General features: G+C 45.5%; 1 protein-coding gene across 3 annotated transcripts in view; it reads right to left on the bottom strand.

The window, feature by feature from the left end:
- The window catches only part of LOC123756410 (uncharacterized), a 7,873-nt gene extending 5,477 nt beyond the window's left edge, over positions 1 to 2,396 (bottom strand). Inside the window, exons 1-2 of one of the 3 annotated variants that reach the window (XM_045739543.2) lie at positions 2,139 to 2,396; positions 428 to 709 (exon numbers count right to left, since the gene is read on the bottom strand). In XM_045739543.2, the coding sequence (XP_045595499.1) occupies positions 428 to 625 (198 nt within the window). In that variant the 5' untranslated portion in view covers positions 626 to 709; positions 2,139 to 2,396. Of the gene's footprint in view, positions 1 to 427; positions 710 to 2,012 lie in introns of all 3 variants that reach the window. The other 2 variants (XM_045739545.2, XM_045739544.2) reach the window with 2 other exon arrangements.
- Positions 2,397 to 14,908: the final 12,512 nt, after the last annotated feature.

The following is a 14,908-nucleotide window of genomic DNA, read 5'->3' as shown; positions in this document are numbered from 1 at the left end:
GTTTCTATATACTGATGATGTATTTTATGTTAAGAAATGTATCATAGGTGTGAAAAAGTGTTACAAATACTTTCAGAAGTGTGTGACTCGCCCTAGTACACATACATGCACAGTTGCAAGTGTACACAGGTGTAAATAAACACATAAACATTGTACGACGCTTGCAACAATCTCAGCGTGTAAATACATCTGGGAAGGGTATCAGATATTGTCTTCTCATACACCAGCATCATCACTCCCAGTGATATCGCTACTAGCATCACAACCACCACCACCGAGCCTTCAATCACAACCACTAGGCCCTCAACCAGCATCACCAGACCCTCAACCAGCACCACCAGGCCCTCAACCACCACCACCACCCCCACAACACCCACCACAACCATCACTCCAGCAGTAATCAACCACAGTGCTGGAAGAATAATACCTGAGCCTCGGCGGAAGCGTCAAGAAAGTGGTCGATGGCCCTGATAGCCTTGGAGACCGCGCCGACTCCGTCAGCGACGTCGTGGAGAATCCGTCCCCCTGAGATGACGGCGTCGTACAGGTTCCAAAACAGCGCGACGTTGTCAGCCATCGTCGACGCCGCCGTCAGCAGCAGGTAAAGCACCGCCCAGGCCCGCATCGCGACGGCGGGCGGGCGGACCCCGAGTATATATAAGCACAAACTAAAATTCGTTCAGTAGGGGGGACTAAACTGACAGGTAGACTGTAAAAAATGATGAATTCCTTCAAATATTGCCTTCTGTCTAGCTGCACTAACACATTTTTCCCACACTTAATGGTTTACTAAAGACGTTATTGATGTATAGAACACTGTTTCCACACTTAATGGTTTACTAAAAGACGTTATTGATGTATAGAACACTGTTTCCACACTTAATGGTTTACTAAAAGACGTTATTGATGTATAGAACACTGTTTCCACACTTAATGGTTTACTAAAAGACGTTATTGATGTATAGAACACTGTTTCCACACTTAATGGTTTACTAAAAGACGTTATTGATGTATAGAACACTGTTTCCACACTTAATGGTTTACTAAAAGACGTTATTGATGTATAGAACACTGTTTCAACACTTAATGGTTTACTAAAAGACGTTATTGATGTATAGAACACTGTTTCCACACTTAATGGTTTACTAAAAGACGTTATTGATGTATAGAACACTGTTTCAACACTTAATGGTTTACTAAAAGACGTTATTGATGTATAGAACACTGTTCCTACACTTAATGGTTTACTAAAAAGACGTTATTGATGTATAAAACACTGTTCCTACACTTAATGGTTTACTAAAGACGTTATTGATGTATAGAACACTGTTCCTACACTTAATGGTTTACTAAAAAGACGTTATTGATGTATAGAACACTGTTTCCACACTTAATGGTTTACTAAAAGACGTTATTGATGTATTAAACACTGTTTCCACACTTAATGGTTTACTAAAGACGTTATTGATGTATAGAACACTGTTCCTACACTTAATGGTTTACTAAAGACGTTATTGATGTATAGAACACTGTTCCTACACTTAATGGTTTACTAAAGACGTTATTGATGTATAGAACACTGTTCCTACACTTAATGGTTTACTAAAAAGACGTTATTGATGTATAGAACACTGTTCTCACACTTAATGGTTTACTAAAAGACGTTATTGATGTATAGAACACTGTTTCCCCACTTAATGGTTTACTAAAAGACGTTATTGATGTATTAAACACTGTTTCCACACTTAATGGCTTACTAAAAAGACGTTATTGATGTATAAAACACTGTTCCTACACTTAATGGTTTACTAAAAGACGTTATTGATGTATAGAACACTGTTTCCACACTTTATGGTTTACTAAAAACGTTATTGATGTATAGAACACTGTTCCCACACTTAATAGTTTACTAAAAGACGTTATTGATGTATAAAACACTGTTTCTACACTTAATGGTTTAGTAAAAGACGTTATTGATGTATAGAACACTGTTTCTACACTTAATGGTTTACTAAAAAGACGTTATTGATGTATGGAGCACTGAACTGAAGAACTTTTTTCCTCTGTAGCGAGCGGCGTCTCCGGAGAGGAGGGTGTGTTGTGAGGGGAAGACACTGGTGTCAGGGGATGAGGGTTACCTGCTGCTTGAATAACGTTGGTGAGCAGACGCTCCCGCTGGGGTAAATGTGGGCACTCCCCACGTCACGCGGGTGCCACCTTACCTATTTGTATCTGGCTCTGCACTGGCACTCTCTCCCTTCACTACCGGGTGTAATTAGTGCCTACTGCTGCTGAGTATAACAGCTTAAAGCTTTAGGAAAGCTTCAGGATAAGCATTATAGGTAGTCAGTAGCATAGAAAAGTGTGTGTTAAGTACACATTGAAGCCTCAGGTAAGGCTCCAGTGCCACAGGGCCACGTATGACTACCAGTGCCAAGTTGGTGGGCCAAAATAAGCTCAGTCATCCTCTCCCTCCCTGTTATGCATTCTACTCCCAGTGAACGACTCGTCTTTCTCAGATGTTGGTGAATGTCAGTTTTGGGGGAAGAGTATAATAATTTATGTTTATATGTGGAGCATGTGTTGTTATGGTGTGAGGGGGGCTGGTGGGGGAGGCTGTCTCTCTCTCTCTCTCTCTCTCTCTCTCTCTCTCTCTCTCTCTCTCTCTCTCTCTCTCTCTCTCTCTCTCTCTCTCTCTCTCTCTCTCTCTCTCTCTCTCTCTCTCTCTCTCTCTCTCTCCTCCACGTCTCTCCAATATCTTCCGGAGACAGGCGGACACAGCGAGGCTCGGCGCCTTTCACCTTCCCGCCAGTTTTGGTTATAAAAGCAAACTCAGTTAGGTATTTTTTGCTTTTCTTCTTGCTAAAGTTTACCTTTATCGAACGCGATATTCCCCCTGTAAATATTGGCTTTTATGCTCTAAACTGTTTACTGCAATAATCGATAAATGTATTCACCTGTCCCCCCTCACCAACCTGCTCCCCCGTCCTCCACAACATCAGAAGCTTCAGACATTGGCATGAGGTCAATGAAACAGGCCCCATAATACCCCCCAGACACAAGCTATTGTGTATACATTTCCACCTCTAAAACATCCCCATTCACAAGGTTTTCACCTCGAGAAGTATGAGTGAGTTGCTGGCAGAGTTCTTTCCTCCCTCAATCTCGCATACCCTTGTATGCATACTTAGCCACGAGGCAAGCATGCTCTCATTCCTTGCACCTCTTGCAACGTTGCATCGTACTGGTGCTCTAAAGTAGCGCTCAAGGGCGGCTTTTTAAGTCGCATTTGCGTCGTCGCGAATCGCTTTTATAGGTAATGGGGTTTGATGTTGAAAGTTGTTCATTTGCCTTAGCTGTGGTATTTCGTTTATTTTGGCTAATATGACTGTGGTGGACACAGGTGAATGAATAGGTGGAAGGGGGTGCATATAGAGCGGAAGATGCGAGACTCTGTTAGTGCAGAATGTCAGCTGCATTTCACTGTCAGCTCAGAACGTCAGCTGCACCTCACTGTCAGCTCAGAACGTCAGCTGCATTTCACTGTCAGCTCAGAACGTCAGCTGCGCTTAACTGTCAACGCGAAACAGTGTCCAAACAAAGCTGATGATGCATTTACCAACGTTGACGGCTCTGTGTACATATGGTCTTTTACAAAGACTGCAACACGGGACTTACAGACCTCCGCATTACTGATAAAACCCGAAATTCCACGAAAATTTGCATTTAAATGATGTCACTGACTGTTTCAAGCTTAGCAGTTACCCTCCTGACTCACGCCTGACTGAGCTCGAGTCCTGATCTGCCCCACACACACACCTGTGCTCGGAGGAGCTCAACAGGACGCAGGGACAACACCAAGGACCCGAGGAAAGGAATTAGGGACAGCGAAGACGGGCTGGAAGATGGATTTGGGATGGGTTCTTCCAACATGGATTGGAAATGGAGTAAGATTGGATGCATATGGACGGGGTAGGACGACCCGGCCGGCAAGGTCGATGTATGGAAGAGGTCGGTAACTTGCTAGAAATCTGTGGCACAGTCTATGTACCCGCGAGGGCATACGCGTCCCAATCCATGACCGGATTCAGCGCGCTAAAGAAACATTCCGGAAACGCGACTAGATTCTTGTGTGTGTGTGTGTGTGTGTGTGTGTGTGTGTGTGTGTGTGTGTGTGTGTGTGTGTGTGTGTGTGTGTGTGTGTGTGTGTGTGTGTGTGTACTCACCTAGTTCTCATTTAGTTGTGCTTGCGGGGGTTGAGCTCTGGCTCTTTGGTCCCGCCTCTCAACTGTCAATCAACAGGTGTACAGGTTCCTGAGCCTACTGGGTTCTATCATATCTACACTTGAAACTGTGTATGGAGTCAGCCTCCACCACATCACTTCCTAGTGCATTCCATTTACTAACTACTCTGACACTGAAAAAGTTCTTTCTAATGTCTCTGTGGACATTGTGTGTGTGTGTGTTTACTAGTTGTGTTTTTGCGGGGGTTGAGCTTTGCTCTTTCGGCCCGCCTCTCAACTGTTTACTAACTACTTTTTTTTTAGTTTTTTTGTTTTTTTCCACACCACACGCACACACACCAGGAAACAGCCCGTGACAGCTGACTAACTCCCAGGTACCTATTTACTGCTAGGTAACAGGGGCACTTAGGGTGAAAGAAACTTTGCCCATTTGTTTCTGCCTCGTGCGGGAATCGAACCCGCGCCACAGAATTACGAGTCCTGCGCGCTATCCACCAGGCTACGAGGCCCCTTAAAGGCCCCTTGTGTGTGTGTGTGTGTGTGTGTGTGTGTGTGTGTGTGTGTGTGTCTCTACATAACAAGACACAGCTGTGCTGGTTCTCAATAAGCTCACTGGTGGCGTTATTCGCCGGTCACCCACTAACAAATAGGGTCACGTAATGTTGCTCCTTGTGTTTCAGGCGAGGCCATGACTCCTTAAGCACAGCAAGAGGGGGGGGGGCATGGGTGGAGGCGATTGGGCGGGGGTGTGGAGGGGATTCAACGCTGGGTGGGTGTAGGTGATTGGGAGGCGTGTCGAGGTGATTGGGAGATGTAAGTGATGGGGGAAGAAATTGATTGATTGATGAAGATTAAGCCACCCAAGAGGAGACATGGGCATGAATAACCCGTAACACGAAGGGAGAGATGATAACAAAGAGAGAGAATGAGGTGTCTCTTAAATAGCGAGAGAATAACGGATGGATGAGATAAAATAAAAATGGAAGATGGGATACTGAAAACAGAAAGAAAAACTAATACTTCGCCTCTTTTCCTCTTACACGTAAACAGGTTTACAATACAGAGGGCGTCGATCCAATTTACAATGAGTCAGTCCAGTTTACACTACACAGGGAGCCATCCTACAGTACACAGGGGGGTCAGTCGTTCGGTACAGAGAGGCTGTTCAAGCCAGTCCCCCATTGGCTATTCAGAACGTAAGATAGTTAAACAAAGCTGCATATTAATAGCATTGATTGTTCGGTATTACATTGTATCTTAATATTATCTTCCTCAGTTTATCTTAACATCATCGAGCTATATACATTGGCATAAGATTATTTGTCTATTATTAAATTATTAGGATTAGAAACACAGTACCAGAAATAGGGTCTATTTGAAAAAAAATTATTGATATATTTTGATTTAACTATTCTTTAGTCTGGAATAGGCCTACCACTTATGTTGTTACCGCAAGTTGTTACATGATAGGCCTATCGTTGGTGTCATTACTGCAGACTGTTATAGAACAAGTTGTTACATGATAGGCCTATCGTTGGTGTCATTACTGCAGACTGTTATAGAACAAGTTGTTACATGATAGGCCTATCGTTGGTGTCATTACTGCAGACTGTTATAGAACAAGTTGTTACATGATAGGCCTATCGTTGGTGTCATTACTGCAGACTGTTATAGAACAGGAATATCACTCGGCATTAGTTCGGTTTGTATTTGTCGCTGTGGTAAATTCGTTTATAATTTGAAGAGTGGTTTTGCTTTTTATTGTGACATCCACTCCAGTCATCCACTCCAGTCATCCACTCTAGTCATCCACTCTAGTCATCCACTCTAGTCATCTACTCCAGTCATCTACTCCAGTCATCCACTCCAGTCATCCACTCGCATTATTAACGTCAGTCATCCATTCTTATCATTCACAACAATTTCCGAGGCTTCCACTGAAGCCAAACCTAGGTTTCACACAATTCCTCCCCCCCCCCTTGTCGTTCAGTAATTCTACCAGGTAGAATTACTGAACCCCAGAACCAGAGTGCTGGGGGGGGGGAGGGGAATATTGTGTGAAATCCATTTTCGGCTTCAGTGGAAGCCTCAGAAACCCTAGAGGGGTGCAGTTGTACCCCCAGGTTGCAATTCTTTTAACCATGTCATGGCGTAGTCATGTATCCATCTCAATCCAGTAACCTTCATTTCGGTTGTGTTGTAACCGATTACAACACAACCATACGCCCTCACCCTTGTAATGGTCCCCTTCCTGGTTACAACACAACCATACGCCCTCACCCTTGTAATGGTCCCCTTCCTGGTTACATCACAACCATACGCCCTCACCCTTGTAATGGTCCCCTTCCTGGTTACATCACAACCATTCGCCCTCACCCTTGTAATGGTCCCCTTCCTGGTTACATCACAACCATACGCCCTCACCCTTGTAATGGTCCCCTTCCTGGTTACATCACAACCATACGCCCTCACCCTTGTAATGGTCCCCTTCCTGGTTACATCACAACCATACGCCCTCACCCTTGTAATGGTCCCCTTCCTGGTTACATCACAACCATACGCCCTCACCCTTGTAATGGTCCCCTTCCTGGTTACATCACAACCATACGCCCTCACCCTTGTAATGGTCCCCTTCCTGGTTACAACACAACCATACGCCCTCACCCTTGTAATGGTCCCCTTCCTGGTTACATCACAACCATACGCCCTCACCCTTGTAATGGTCCCCTTCCTGGTTACATCACAACCATACGCCCTCACCCTTGTAATGGTCCCCTTCCTGGTTACATCACAACCATACGCCCTCACCCTTGTAATGGTCCCCTTCCTGGTTACAACACAACCATACGCCCTCACCCTTGTAATGGTCCCCTTCCTGGTTACATCACAACCATACGCCCTCACCCTTGTAATGGTCCCCTTCCTGGTTACATCACAACCATACGCCCTCACCCTTGTAATGGTCCCCTTCCTGGTTACATCACAACCATGCACCACCGATACATATTAAAGCAGCAGAGAAGGAATGAGGTCAGGAGACCACGCCTGACCAAGGAACAGCTACGTAACGGAACGTTCAGACGCAACACGTTTACGGGCTCACCATAGCCCGTGCTACTTGGAATTTCTTGTTCTGAGAAGCTGAATCTAAAATATCAACAATGCAATACGTTCAGGAACGCCGTTCTGACGGTCTCAGAAATCAGAAGGAAAGAAAGAACGGAGGGGGAACGAGCAAGAGAAAACATGTATAATAAAAGGAATTAGATACAGACTGACGAGGGGATGAATACAGAGATATACAGAGTTAATATACAGTCATACAGTCATACAGTTATACAGCTTCAGTCAGGGAATCTTGGATCTGGTGAACACAACGATGGCTGCCTTATAGTCCTATGTTGTTGTTGTTGTTTAAGATTCAGCTGCTGGGAACTTAAAGTTCCAAGTAGCACGGGCTATGGTGAGCCCGTAGCGGACTTACCTGGCACAGGAGCGGGGCTGAAACTTCCGTAGGCCTATGTTCTGATGGGCGACTATATAGCACTAGGAAGGGATCAGGAAAAGGATTTGGGATGAGACGGGGAAAGGAATGGTGCTCAAGCACTTGGACAGTCGGGGATTGAACGCCGACCTGCAGGAAGGGAGTCCGTAGCTTTACCGTCCAGCAGCGATGGATCTATAATTGCTGCGTGAGATGGTATATGGTTTAGGAAAAATGATCCTTCTGCTGTTTCTGTCTGTGTTCGAAATCTGACGTTATATTTCATCGTGTAAGGGGGAGCAGATTATATATATATACTTTTTTTGCATTTCTACGAAAACAGAATACAAAAAAATACATTCGTTTTGTCATATTTTGTAAAAAAATATGTTATCCTTTAAAGGCTCATAGCTCGGAGAGGCAGGCAGGCAGGCAGGCAGGCAGGCAGGCAGGCAGACAGGCAGGCAGGCAGGCAGGCAGGAGGGCAGGCAGGCAGGCAGGCAGGAGGGCAGGCAGGCAGGCAGGCAGGAGGGCAGGCAGGCAGGCAGGCAGGCAGGCAGGCAGGCAGAGAGGCAGGCAGGCAGGCAGGAGGGCAGGCAGGCAGGCAGACAGGCAGGCAGGCAGGCAGGCGAGCAGGCAGGCAGGCAGACAGGCAGGCAGGCAGGAGGGCAGGCAGGCAGGCAGGCAGGAGGGCAGGCAGGCAGGAGGGCAGGCAGCCAGGAGGGCAGGCAGGCAGGCAGGCAGAGAGGCAGGCAGGCAGGCAGGAGGGCAGGCAGCCAGGAGGGCAGGCAGGCAGGCAGGCAGGCAGGCAGAGAGGCAGGCAGGCAGGCAGGAGGGCAGGCAGGCAGGCAGACAGGCAGGCAGGCAGGCAGGCGAGCAGGCAGGCAGGCAGACAGGCAGGCAGGCAGGAGGGCAGGCAGGCAGGCAGGCAGGAGGGCAGGCAGGCAGGAGGGCAGGCAGCCAGGAGGGCAGGCAGGCAGGCAGACAGGCAGGCAGCCAGCCAGGCAGGCAGGCAGACAGGCAGGCAGGCAGGCAGGCAGGCAGGCAGGCAGGCAGGCAGGCAGAGAGGCAGGCAGGCAGGCAGGAGGGCAGGCAGGCAGGCAGACAGGCAGGCAGGCAGGCAGGCAGACAGGCAGGCAGGCAGGCAGGCAGGCAGGCAGCCAGCCAGGCAGGCAGGCAAGCAAAGTTCAAGAAAAAAAACCCGGAGATTGATAATACTCGAATCCCATAAACAAATATTAACCTCAAAACTTCATTGTAATGTGAAGATCAATATATTCGGACCGACTCGGATCATTTCTTCACCAACAATATTAATATCACATACAACATTGCGGTAATTGGCAATCTTTGACCTTCGTTACGTAAACATCGTAGCACCCGAATCGTAAACATCGTAGCTCCCGAAACGTAAACATCGTAGCTCCTCAAACGTGATATTGTTCTCAAGAAGATTATCTTGTGGTTTCAAGGGACCGTCTCACAGAGCTCCAAATCCGGCCGTAAGCAGCCATGCAGTCTTGGCTTACCTCCGCGACAGGTGTGGATACGCTGAGGACACATATGTGTACGCTGAAGACACATATGTGTACGCTGAGGACACACAGGAAACAGTGAAGAGAATCGAGTCAGAACCAATGCTCTATCCCCATTTTCTCTTATTCAATAACAATTATAGGGGAAACCTCCCCAAAACAGCAAGATATTGACGTCTTCAGAGCCAGACGGTGGGATTCGAACCCGCGTCACTCCAGTGGTAAGATGACGTCTGGGTGACGTGGTAAGGTCCATACCACTAGACCTTACCACTGGACCACGATGTGCTTCAAAGATACACCAACAGCCTATTTTTTTGAGAGAGACCCTTTTTTTCACGTGACTTTGATTTCAGTGGGTGTAGAAAAGTAATTATTTCTTAACACATTTTTCTTAAGACAGTATTTTTTCTCTATATTTTTTTTTTTAATTCTCACTGGAGGTACGTTTGTGTCAACTAATTCAGAATATTTTAATTTTATTGTCTTGTTTTTACTATATAATATAAGTTATTGTTTATCTGAATCCTTCGAATTATTTCCAACTTGTTTACAAAGATTATAAACACTGTATATTAAAAGCAAATTAAATTTATTTTAATTTATTAAAATTTACAAAAAATTTTACAAAATTTATTCTGCGCTAAAACAGTGGCTGCTTAATGCTCACAAAGTCGGCCACTGAACACAATATGATTTTCGCTGCAAATTAAACGTTTCGGAAATGTAATATTAAGTTTAAGTGAGTTTAAACTGAAAACAGCAACACGAAATATTCCTCATAATAGTGTTTTTTGAAGTGTTTACACATTAGCAACCCGGCCTCTCTCTACTTGTTGTATATCATCGGTTCTTTTCTCAATTTCACTTTGTACTGATATTACAGTGTCAATGGCTCTCTGGCATTACAGGAAGATGCGGTATATCTATCATTTTCTTTCATGAGTGATTATTGATTTTTTTTGTTCATAGAATTTCGGCAGGTTTGTAAGGTACTTCCCTATTGTGGTCCCGGGGAGGGAGAGATAAGGAGTGGGAGATAAGGTGAGAGAAAGAATGGGAAGAAGGCATGAAGAGTAAACAAAGAGATAGATAAGAATGTGGTAGAAGCCATCTACATCCAAATGTTTATAGTAGATATGATAGGAGGTGTGTGTGTAGGTCCGCGGGGCTCCAGGAGCTGAAGCTCAACACACACACGCTCTCTCTCTCTCTCTCTCTCTCTCTCTCTCTCTCTCTCTCTCTCTCTCTCTCTCTCTCTCTCTCTCTCTCTCTCTCTCTCTCTCTCTCTCTCTCTCTCTCTCTCACCCACACACACACTCATAACTTTATACACAGACCAAAAAATTGTGTTATTATTTTGACTAGAGAAAATACTGCCAGAGGATTGGATCCATGAATGTTACGCAGGAGTAGTACGCAGGAGTAGTACACAGGAGTAGTACGCAGTAGTACACAGGAGTAGTACACAGGAGTAGTACACAGGAGTAGTACACAGGAGTAGTACACAGGAGTAGTACACAGGAGTAGTACACAGGAGTAGTACACAGGAGTAGTACGCAGGAGTAGTACACAGGAGTAGTACACAGGAGTAGTACACAGGAGTAGTACACAGGAGTAGTACACAGGAGTAGTACACAGGAGTAGTACACAGGAGTAGTACACAGGAGCATCAGCGCTCGGTCACAGGAGTGTTAATTGGCTTCCACAGCGGAAAAGCCAATATGAATGTGAGAGAAATGCATTCCATTTTTTTGCTATTGTTAATTAATGTTATACAGCGGGTTCCCCAAAAGTCTGAAAAAGCAATTGGCTCTTTAAAATAGCAATATATGCATTATGTGTATCTTTAAGTTGGAGTATATTTGATTTTCCTTGAAAAAAAATAATGCACGAAAGATGTTGTCGTTTTTAGGTCAAAATTCTGAAATTGGGTTTTGATTAACACATAATTAAGGATTATAGAGACTGCAATATATAATGAAACTATTCTCATTCAGTCTCTCTCTCTCTCTCTCTCTCTCTCTCTCTCTCTCTCTCTCTCTCTCTCTCTCTCTCTCTCTCTCTCTCTCTCTCTCTCTCTCAGTTATTCATATAATTTTATATGTCTAAAAGAACATGACCCAACATTTCCATTGTAAACTAACTCTGGTTTACCCTTTGTTATTGATGAACGATATAATTATACCAGATCTAATACCCGTTTGCCAGAGCCTTGAGGGAGGGAGGGAGGAAGAGGGGGAGTGGAAGGGAGAGAGGGGAGAGGATAAATGAGAAGATTAGAAAGGAAGAGGGTGGTGGAGTGAAGGAAAAAGGGTGACAGGGATAGTAGGAGGATGAGAGAGAGAGAGAGAGAGAGAGAGAGAGAGAGAGAGAGAGAGAGAGAGAGAGAGAGAGAGAGAGAGAGAGAGAGAGAGAGAGAGAGAAGAAGGAAAATCAAGAGAAATAGGGAGGGGAAAGTGAAAGAAAGAATAAAAAAAAGAAAAGCAAGAATAGCCAGCACATAGAAAAAACAACATTGACAGAACACACAAACACACACACCATACACCACAGATAAAGAAAGTCTGCAAACACTATCAATAAACTCAAGTCACGTGCCTTAAAATACACACAAAAATACACACACACACACTCTCGTATATCTATTAAACGAAGTCTATACAGTACGAATATTATGCATCTCAACGTAATATTACTTAGTTGGTACCTCAGTGCCCCAAGCCCTGAAAGTAGGGCAAAGGGTCATGCCCCAGGCGTGCCCTAACTACACAGGGACAGGCAAATCACTACCCACCCACCCAGCTAATCACACGACCAGAATTGATGGTGTGGGGGGGGGGGAGGGTAGGTAGGTATCGCATTACGCCAGTCAGCCAATCAGAATACCGGGAGGTATTTAGGATTACGAGCAATCAGCCAATCAGTGAGCCAGGTCGCGTAAGCTAGGTATGGCGTGGTCAGAGACCACGAGAATTAGATAGAATATGTGATGGTTATTAGGTCAATTAGTATTTTTTGGGGTTAAACTCTTATTCTTCGTTTAACTAACGAATTATCACGATTTTCGTTAATGAGCACTATGCATGGCCCGTTAAGTAAATTATACGCTTGTTTACGCATGATTTACGCATCAACAATCGTTATTGTAACTATTTTGTAAAATTGTGGGGTGGTGATGACGTCGAATATGCGGTGTGGTTACTTCTGCCAGTACAGCTGTTAGTGCTGTGCCCTGGAGCCCGCAGCGTGTCCTGGGGGGGGGGGATAGTTAAGCAATGAGTAGGAATGGGGTCAGTGAGACTGGCTTATTGATGAGGGAGTTAGTTGTGTATTCCGTTGTTATATGGTGGTGTCAGACATGTTCTCGACACCTTCCTATAGTGTCCTGGTGTCGACGACCCTACTGCCATGGTGTCGACGACCCTACTGCCATGGTGTCGAGTATGTGGTGGGAGTCAGTGTATGATTGGGGTCTTCCACACGACTGGTCGTATACCAGCTCCTCGCACATACTCACTCATGTGTGTATTATTGCATGCATATATTGGCTCATACGTACATATATACATACTAATGTGTTGCTGCTGCGAGTGTTGGTGATGTTGTGGGTGTTGCTGTGAGGGTTAGTGTTGCTGTATGTGTGTATTGCTAATATGTGTTATTGTATGTGTTTGTCGCTCTAGTCTATGTGTCACTGTGTGTGTGTGTGTGTGTGTGTGTGTGTGTGTGTGTGTGTGTGTGTCTATGTGTGTGTGTGTGTGTGTGTGTGTGTGTGTGTGTGTGTGTGTGTGTGTGTGTGTGTGTGTGTGTGTGTGTGTGTGTGTGTCTGTGTGTGTGTCTGTGTGTGTGTGTTGGTCCTGTCCATGTGTTAGTGTAAGTGTCCCACTGTGTACAAATCGCTATGCTTGCCGAAGACAGCAGACTTGCGTCCTCTTGAAAAACCAACAACTCACAAACATGTGCTCACAATAAGTCACAAATATATATGCTTCTGATACGAGAAGCCAATAAAGGTGAGGTGTAGGTCAAGCCATTCCTGCCTTGTATTCACATCTATCTTTTTGTGTTTCCTGTATTTTGTAAGTGTGAATCTTTACCTAAAAGAAATATATATCGCCATACACACCAGTTAACGCCATACAGGCCTCGCAGATTCCCATACAGACCTTGCAAAAATCTCACACATGAAAAAACTCACCCATACAGACCTAAATACAGACCTAAATACAGACCTAAAACAATTTGAATATATAGAAAACTAAAATAAATATGTTTTGAACCTCTATTCAGCTTCAGCACTTTTTTTCTAAATATGACGATCCGAAAAAAGTGTCCGTTTATGCTTCAACCCAATTATGAGAAGCGGCATTGGCCTGAATCAGATATCATTCATAGCGAGATCATGTTTCTTTCCTCTCGTAAAGGCTGGCGTGTCTGATCTCATTTTTTGATACCTAGTTATGGATCTTTTTTGGTAAAGGTACTTTGACCTGTGTGGGACTGGCTCACCTGGCAAGCCATAGAAGGCTGGGGGACTATTTAATCTTTGTTTATTTATATAAACCACGTTCATGTCCTGTACGCCCACGTCCGGCACGCCCATGTCCTGTACGACCATGTCCTGTACGCCCACGTCCGGCACGCCCATGTCCTGTACGCCCATGTCCTGTACGACCATGTCCTGTACGCCCACGTCCGGCACGCCCATGTCCTGTACGACCATGTCCTGTACGCCCACGTCCGGCACGCTCACGTCCGGCACGCCCATGTCCTTCCTGTACGCCCACGTCCTGTACGCCCACGTCCTGTACGCCCAAGTCCTAAACGGATTTCGCCAGACTTACCCCATCAGTGGTCTGCGGTTCGCTTGACCTTCCTCTTCATTAACATACATAACGGATAGATTAATTCCAGCATATTAACACAGCCATTCCAGATCACAGAAAATGTTTCTCTTAGATCTCTGACTCCAAGAAGTTAGGATACACCGTCGAGGCACTTCAGACGACAGAAAAAGAAACGCACTTTAAATCGAGAGGATAAAAACGTAATCACTTCTACTTGACGATGGGGATCTTAGGTTGGACTTAATCTGAAGCTGTTGGGCAAGAGTTGGGGGGTGTAGGGAGGTGGGGGGAAGGGTTTAGGGGGGAGGGTATGTGTGGTGGGGGGCAGGTGATGGTTGTGGAGTTCAGTACCTTGGTGGTTCCCGTCCTGTCAACACACACACGAGTTGTCAAGAGCTTGGCTGTTTTTGGGTGGGTGGGTGTGAGGGTGTAGTGTTGGTGTGGTGGTGTTAGTGGGTGTGGTAGTGTTGGTGGGTGTGGTAGTGTTGGTGGGTGTAGTGTTGGTGGTGTGGTAGTGTTGGTGTTGGTGGTGTGGTAGTGTTGGTATTGGTGGTGTGGTGGTGTTGGTGGGTGTGGTAGTGTTGGTGGGTGTAGTGTTGGTGGGTGTGGTAGTGTTGGTGGGTGTGGTAGTGTTGGTGGGTGTGGTGTTGGTGGGTGTGTTAGTGTTGGTGGGTGTGTTAGTGTTGGTGGGTGTGGTAGTGTTGGTGGGTGTGGTGTTGGTGGGTGTGGTAGTGTTGGTGGGTGTGGTAGTGTTGGTGGGTGTGGTGTTGGTGGGTGTGGTGGTGTTGGTGTGGT

Source organism: Procambarus clarkii, chromosome 25 (assembly GCF_040958095.1).
Source record: "Procambarus clarkii isolate CNS0578487 chromosome 25, FALCON_Pclarkii_2.0, whole genome shotgun sequence".
NCBI classification, from domain to species: Eukaryota; Metazoa; Arthropoda; class Malacostraca; order Decapoda; family Cambaridae; genus Procambarus; species Procambarus clarkii.
This window is presented reverse-complemented; position numbering and strand designations above follow the sequence as displayed.